Here is an 8,038-nt window from a genome sequence, read left to right as displayed (position 1 = left end):
GTTTAAATGGTCTGTATTTGTCTTGTGATTTGTCTTAAATTTAATATTTTTACTGACAAAAATTGCCAATAAGAAATGAATGGTATCGGTATCGATGAAAATGCAAGAAAAAGTATCGGTATCGAATCCTAAAAGTGTAGTATCGCCCATCCCTACCCTAGAGTGAGGACACAGGCGTCACCCCGCGTCATCAGTTTAAGGCATGCGCAGTAACGGATCGAGTACATTCTACAGTACACATACACAAGCGTTTATTTAATTCAATACATGATATTCACACTTACTATAATCATAATAATCAATAAACAACATGTGAAATACATTTAAAACCACTGAAAAATGCCTTTTATAACGTCAATGAGGTGTACACGCAGTGCATTGTGGGACAGCATGTGACGTCACTGTGCTGGGATTTTCAGATTAAACAACACATGGATGAAACGTTGCAGCATGGTTGCACAAAGGTTCCCAGAATTTATTGCCTCTCTAAAATCACACAATAAATAACAATCGTATCTAAATTCATCTAAACCTCTTCACTGATACATGTGGACATGCTGGATATGTCTTATATCAGTTTATCGTTATAAACATTATTAACAGTGTTTTTAGAAGTCTTCTTTCAGCTGTTTTTCTTACGAACGATTGACTTGAAGATACGCCGAGGTTTAAACTTCCTGTCGCATTTCTCTGGCTGTGTGTGGAAATCTAGAGAGAGATTAAAACGATCATAATTACAGTAATACAATAACTGTTATTTATTTCTGTGCTTTAGCAATCATTTAAATGACTATTAAAGACCTCTCCTCTGGATCACAGCTGTCAGTATCGTGTCCTCCTCTTCCTCCCTGATAAACAACAACATTCATCAAATATTCATCAATATAAACACATCTGTAGTGTTATCAGCTGACCTCTGACCTCTGCCTGTCCTGCTCCAGGCTGCTGATGATGTCATTCCTCTGTTGGATGATTGACAGCAGGTTTGACATGAGCTGTTGTTCTCGTCGTCTGTCGTCTGCGCTCCACTCGCGCTCTGAAGAACATCGTCATTTAACAAACATCAACACAAGACGTTTGCTCTGTTGACTCAAACTCAGATTACAATCTCAGATAGAGTTCATTCTCCGCCCGTATCAGACACATAAAAACACGATTATTATTGTTTATCGTCACCTGGTTTATTGAGAAGACGTCTGAGTTCAAACTCAACGTCACACTGCTGCTCCTCGAGACGCTGCTGCTTCACCCTGAACACACACACATTATTCTCGTTCATCGATGTACAGCACTCTTTTCAAGACACGATATTCCAGGACATTTTATGTGCCCAGTGGTTGTAATATTGGAGAAACACACACGAGAGGTGATGTATATTGTGGTACTCGGCATTGAAAGAGGTCTCATCAAAAACTTTAAATAAATGAAAGCAGAATTGTCCATTTGAAGCCAGAGTAACATCAAGCTCCTGCAAGAACCGGTCAGAGCGAGATTCGAACCGGGGTCTCCCGCATGGGAAACAGACACACTAACGAAGAGGCTAAACGTTACAGTCGCTAGTGCACCTCTTGAGGCCAGAGGAGTGATGTTTACACATACCGCACAGCTATTATGTACCAGCTGCTTCCCGTTACACTCGCAGCACATTATTATTATTATTATTATTATTATTATATTCTCCCCAATGTGAAACGCTAAATTCCCAATGCGCTCTAAGTCCTCGTGGTGGTGTAGTGACTCGCCTCAATCTGGGTGGTGGAGGACGAATCTTAGTTGCCTCCGCGTCTGAGACCGTCAATCCGCGCATCTTATCACGCGACTTGTTTAGCGTGTTTCCGTGGAGACGTAGAACGTGTGGAGGCTTCACGCTATTCTCCGCGACATCCACGCACAACTCACCACATGCCCCACCGAGAGCGAGAACCACATTATAGCGACCACGAGGAGGTTACCCCATGTGACTCTACACTCCCTAGCAACCGGGCCAATTTGGTTACCCCATGTGACTCTACCCTCCCTAGCAACCGGGCCAATTTGGTTACCCCATGTGACTCTACCCTCCCTAGCAACCGGGCCAATTTGGTTACCCCATGTGACTACCCTCCCTAGCAACCGGGCCAATTTGGTTACCCCATGTGACTCTACCCTCCCTAGCAACCGGGCCAATTTGGTTACCCCATGTGACTCTACCCTCCCTAGCAACCGGGCCAATTTGGTTACCCCATGTGACTCTACCCTCCCTAGCAACCGGGCCAATTTGGTTGCTACGGAGACCTGGCTGGAGTAAATTCCAGGTTATTCCTCTGAGCTATAAATGTAAACATGTATTAAACATATAAAAGTTGCATACAAATACAACTGTCCTTGTTAAAAGCTCCTGATTTGCAAAAATATAAAATAAATATATTAGCTACTGTATTCTGAATTCTTAATGCTGTTGAGACTGTTATTAATAATCAGTGTTTTCCACAGTTTATAATACTGCGTGTCGCACAAGTGTAAGTTATGTTGTGTTATAAACAGGATGTGTTGGTTTATTTGGCTGGTGTTCAGCTCTTTTTAGGAGGGAATTACTGCATCATATTGATCAATTCAGTATGTGCATATGTGCGTATGTTATATCTTGCAATATAAATGTTTTCTCATCAGTATGTTTTTATAAAAATCACTGAATTATCGTCATTATCGTTTTAATCTGGCCTTTGTTATCGTTGGCGAAATCCAAAACCCCTTTGCCAATAGACAATGTCATGTTGACGAGATAAACACTGTATTTGTGTTGTCCTCACATGTACACGAGTTCTGCGTCTCTGCGCACTAACATGTGTTTCTCATGAACGAGAGAGAACCAGTCGACGATCAGTCTCTCCTGACGTGCACCTGAAACACACAAACACATGATCAAGGGAAAGTCTGAGAGTTTCTGTTCAACACACTCATGTGACCTCACCGGCCGCGGTGTTGCTCCTCATGTCCCGCTCCAGCTCCACTCCTCTCTTCTCAAGTGTCATCAGACAGTCCTCCAGCTCTTTCTGTTCCTCACACACATCCTGCTCTGACACACGGCCGTCTGTGTGCACCTGAACAACACAAACATCAGTTCTCCAGAGAGGTTTCATCAAATCCTTCATTAACCAGTCCATGAACTAAACCAACCACCCCCGAGGAGAATCATCACAACCCTGTGAGCAAAAACTCAAAGACACAAATGTGCTTAATGTCTATAATGAAGGAATGGACTACAATCCCATGAGGCATTGCAAACGGCATAATCAAATTACAAAATATTGATTTAAAGTTGTTGATTATACAGTAACTAGTAATTAGATTGAGAGTGTAGGGAAGTGACTTGTTTGCATCATGGGAGTGGGCGGAGCTTGTTTGACGTGACTGATTGGTAAAGCTCTGTTTAGGATTATGGGTAATGTAGTTCTTAACCAGGAATTCCACTATTAAACATGATAGTATAAAAATGAAGCTGAAATAACATGAACTGATGACTTCAACAGAAGTATATTCCATCGATTAACGACCTCAGAGCTCACGGTAGGTCTGTGTTTAAAGATTGATAAGTTAAATCAGTTCGCCTATGGAGAAAATGAATGGGATATTTACTTCCAGCGCCAGACTGCTGCGCTCTATTGAGCACAATACACATCATTCACTGCATTTTGTTTTCTGTTTGGCAGCTAATTTACTTACCTTAGAATGTGTGTTTTTATTATTATTTGACTTATAATTCTCTTTTAGATTCATGTATTTGTGGCACACTATTTAGAGTACTCGCCTTCCTCTTGACGAGGGGAAACCCGTGTCCTGGAGCTGCAGCCCGTGCCGTGACGGGACCATTCGAGGGGGTGTGTTTGTCTGAGGATGTACTGTTGAAAGGGGTCCCATCACGACTCTGAAAGAGAGAAAACACAGAGACTGATGATGTTTACACAAGAATTAATCTGTTCAATTTAATAAAGTCAACCTCTGGGACATGAAAGTGCCGAAGTTTAAGAGACAGTTATAAATAAGGGTCTTGCAGTTATTTGAATGATTTTAAACTTATTTTATGTTTATGCACCCACATTTGTGTAAAGTTATTAATTATTTAAAGAGCATCTTCAGTACAAACCTTGACATGACTGAATGTTGATGATGATGGTGTTTCTTTCTTCTGATGAAGAGGAGCTGCTGCCACCTCATTGGCTGAGAGATGTGAGGCTGTGATGTCATCTGAGTGAAAAGGACTGTGATTGGCTGATAAATCAGGAGACTGATGAGGAAGTTGGCGCTTTTTGTCAACATGTACTTCAAAACGTTCTGTGTTGCTTGAATCTGATGTTTTGTCTTTTTTGGGTGAATCAGAACCTGTTCTGTCATTCACAGATAAACTTGATAGAGTCTTAACTAACCCGCTGACACCAGCAGCTCTAGACCAGTCTAAATATAAACCAGTTTCTGGCAGTGCAGTACCAGCTTTAGTCGAATCGTTCTGTTGGTTTGTGTCCGTTCTTCTGGACTGATCAAATGGATAAACAGGTTTAGCAGTTACTGAAGTTAATCCAGTTATCTCAGGACCACCAGCCGGGTCACATGACTCGTTGAGAACGCCGCTCCACGATTGGCTGGACGCCTGAGTCCGACTCACATCATCCGCTGTGTCTTCCTCCAGGAAGGGGTTAACATTTGTGGCCCAGCGGCGGTGCCACACTTGACTGAGGGCAGGGATGGCACAGGAGTGAGGGGGCACAATGGGGGCCGGAGCGGGTGGCAGTTTGTGCCAGGGTCCCGGTTCAACCAGCTTCATCCAGGGGTGTTCCTTACGCTTGACGTTCTGAGAGGAGGCTGACGAGAGAGGGAAGTAAATACAGCAATAATACTCTATGCTACACATGTTTCTGTGATTATACTACAGAAAGGGCTGTTCAAAAGCACAATGCTAAGTGCAGTAGTTATCAATTACTTGAACAACATCTGCCGATACCGATATCTGATCATTTAGAACATTTTCACAAACCATTTTGTTAGTTGACAAATTCAATAAACTATGTGTGGAAAATGATTTATTGAGACTTTCTCTCTATTTTCTAGTGCACAGTGCTAAACGAGCCTAAAGTTCAAGAAATATATTATTTATCTATCTGTTTTTTAATGTCTATATAAAATGAAACGCTCTCAAAGTTTCTAACCTGGGAGGCGGTCCTTTGATCTGGGGGCGGGGCATGGAGGATTCTGAGGCCCCTCCCTCTGTCTGGGTGCAGGTTTGGGTTTCTGTATATCGGTCTCTAATGAGGTGAGACTGCTTCCTCTCGTCCCGTCTGCATCTGATTCAGTGTTTTCTCTCAGTGTGTCCGTGTGCAGGTGGTGTTCAGGTGCACGTACACACCGATAACTGCACTGCAGGGAACCCGTCGCACCTTCAGTGTATGAGCTCGGTAGAAGAGAGCGACGACACCGACTACATCTGAAATATATCATATAAACAATATAACATAATATAATACATTTAATATAACATAATGAAAACTACAATTATAAATATAATATAAAATAATAACATAAAATATACCATAATATAGTATTAACAATATAATAAAATAAAAAATAATATAATATAATATAAACAATATAATATAATAAAATATAAAATAATATAATAAATATAATATAAAATAATTAAATAAAAAATATATATAATAAAATATAATATAACGTAATATAATAAAATATAAAATAATATAATATAAAATAATTAAATAATAATAAAAAAATATATATATATAATATAACGTAATATAATATAATATAAACAATATAATAAAATATAAAATAATTAAAATAAAAAAATATAATTTAACATAATATAATGTAATAAAATATTATATAACATAATATAAAATAATTAAATAAAATAATATAATACAATATAATGTAACATAATATCCTATAATGTAATAAAATATGATATAATAATGGGATATAATAATGGGATATAATAATGGTCTATTGTCACCTGAAGCAGGTGCGATGATACAGCCGGTGGTTCACCAGAACTCTCTGAATGAGATGAACATGTTTGTTACAGACGACACAGATGCTTTTACCTGCTGATCTGATCACATGACCTGAAGACTGACACAATGACAGGACACAGTTAGACATCCTGTTCTTTTGTTCTTTGAAATATAAATGTGTTTGTCACCTGTGTGAGTCTGTGCTCTTGTGTTGTGGGTCGGTTGGGTTCAGAGTTCACAGGACTGTCTGATCAGATCCACAGATTATCAATCAATAAACACATGCATGATCCACCACATTTATCAACAACCTCATGAATAATTCACTGAATTAAAGGAATATTCCGGGTTCAGAGTTTGTGGCATAATGTTCCAGACACATACAGGACGTCCCGGAGACTTCAGAATGCCAAAATAAAAGCGTTTAAAGTTAAAGGTGCACGATTGCAATATATGTTGTATTTAAATTCTAAAAGTCAAGAATTTATTATTATTATTATTATTTGTTTACAAATTATAACACTATTCTATATATTTATTTTTATTTTGATCATTGATTTTGTCTCATTGTTGGAACGCCCAATTCTCACTAATCAGTAGGTCCTCGTGGTGGTGCGGTTACTCGCCTCAATCCGCGTGCCACAATCCAGAGGTGTAATTCAACTGCTCAGCCATTTATTTCTCCTCACATACTTACACAATTTCAATGCAAATGTTTTGTGTGCTTGTATTTAATGATTGTTTAGTAGCCGTGTAATAAGCTGGATAATGAGCACATAAACATCATCTGTGTCCTGATGACCCTGCTGGGGTTTATTTTAGATATTCAGATGACTGAACATTATCCCTTACTTCCTAATGTTTTCTGTGTAAACTTAAATCCACTTCCAGAATTACAGGGTTTAGGGCGTCACATCGTCATGGCAACTAATCTGTATAATCGTCTCTATCTTCACACAGATGTGGTCAGTGAGTGATTTAATGACAGTAAAATCATGTTAACACACATATTGTTTATGTCTTGTGTCTATACTTGTGAAACAGTATTTTAATGTTTACAGATTAAACCCCATTGACTTGCATTGGAAGTGTCTCACTGGAACACACATTTAAAGAAAAGGAGGAACGAGTCGAAATTAATTTATGTAGTAATAAATATTATGACACAAATGCTGTCGATTGAACTTGTGTTGAACCCGGAATATTCCTTTAATTTTGTATAATTTAATAGTAATTTTATCAAGACTTTTAGTTTTCATTCAGGATAAGGATTTGCAGTTTTTAGTGTGTAATTAACGTTCAGATGTTCAAGAGTTCTCTCTGGTGTACCGTCAGAGTTTCTCCTGAACACACAGAAGAGTTGTGAGATGTAAGTGATGATGGACAGAAGATCCGGTTCCTCCACACACATCAGCTCCTCCGGATCCAACAGAGCCGGAATTCCCAACTTACACTCGGCCACATCAAACGCCTTCAGCGACGAGAGAGAGAGAGAGAGAGAGAGAGAGAGAGAGAGAGAGAGAGAGAGAGAGTTAAGAGCAAATTCATCAGTTGTTGTAATGTTGTATTATTACGTGAGGATTAGCAGATTACTCTAGATGGGACAAACAGCCCATAGAGTCTTATATACTGTACTCTATAAAGGCACTGTCTTTCGGATGAGTAGTTCAATCATGGCCTCCTAATAATCCCCATCCATTAATTGGCTGTATCACTCTACTCTCTCCTCTCCACCAACAGCTGGTGTGTGGCGGGTGTACTGGCGCACTATGGCTGGCATCGCATCATCCAGGTGGATGCCGCACACTGGCAGTGGTTGAGGAGAGTCCCCCTATACTATGTAAAGCACATTGAGTGCCTAGAAAAGTGCTATATAAATGTAAGGAATTCATTAATCCAAGTGCACATTTATAGATCAGTGAGGACAGTTTTCATGACCCTTTGACATGTAGCAGGGGTGTTGCTGAGCACAGAAGGAAAGACTTTGAACTGAAATAGGCCACAATGTGATATGAAAGCTGTTTTTGGTCTTG

General features: G+C 39.5%; 1 protein-coding gene across 1 annotated transcript in view; it reads right to left on the bottom strand.

Moving 5' to 3' along the window:
• Positions 1-226: 226 nt before the first annotated feature.
• micall1b.2 (MICAL like 1b, duplicate 2) overlaps positions 227-8,038 on the bottom strand; it is a 10,707-nt gene continuing 2,895 nt past the window's right edge. Inside the window, exons 3-14 of the mRNA XM_052139217.1 lie at positions 7,335-7,476; positions 6,194-6,252; positions 6,005-6,123; positions 5,181-5,455; positions 4,124-4,836; positions 3,788-3,904; positions 2,951-3,080; positions 2,790-2,880; positions 1,177-1,250; positions 922-1,036; positions 802-848; positions 227-708 (exon numbers count right to left, since the gene is read on the bottom strand). Coding sequence (XP_051995177.1) covers positions 623-708; positions 802-848; positions 922-1,036; positions 1,177-1,250; positions 2,790-2,880; positions 2,951-3,080; positions 3,788-3,904; positions 4,124-4,836; positions 5,181-5,455; positions 6,005-6,123; positions 6,194-6,252; positions 7,335-7,476 — 1,968 coding nt within the window. The 3' untranslated portion in view covers positions 227-622. The remainder of the gene's footprint in view (positions 709-801; positions 849-921; positions 1,037-1,176; positions 1,251-2,789; positions 2,881-2,950; positions 3,081-3,787; positions 3,905-4,123; positions 4,837-5,180; positions 5,456-6,004; positions 6,124-6,193; positions 6,253-7,334; positions 7,477-8,038) is intronic.

Source organism: Xyrauchen texanus, chromosome 2 (assembly GCF_025860055.1).
Source record: "Xyrauchen texanus isolate HMW12.3.18 chromosome 2, RBS_HiC_50CHRs, whole genome shotgun sequence".
Taxonomy (NCBI): domain Eukaryota; kingdom Metazoa; phylum Chordata; class Actinopteri; order Cypriniformes; family Catostomidae; genus Xyrauchen; species Xyrauchen texanus.
The sequence above is the reverse complement of the archived record's forward strand: the minus strand, read 5'-3'. Positions and strand labels throughout refer to the sequence as shown.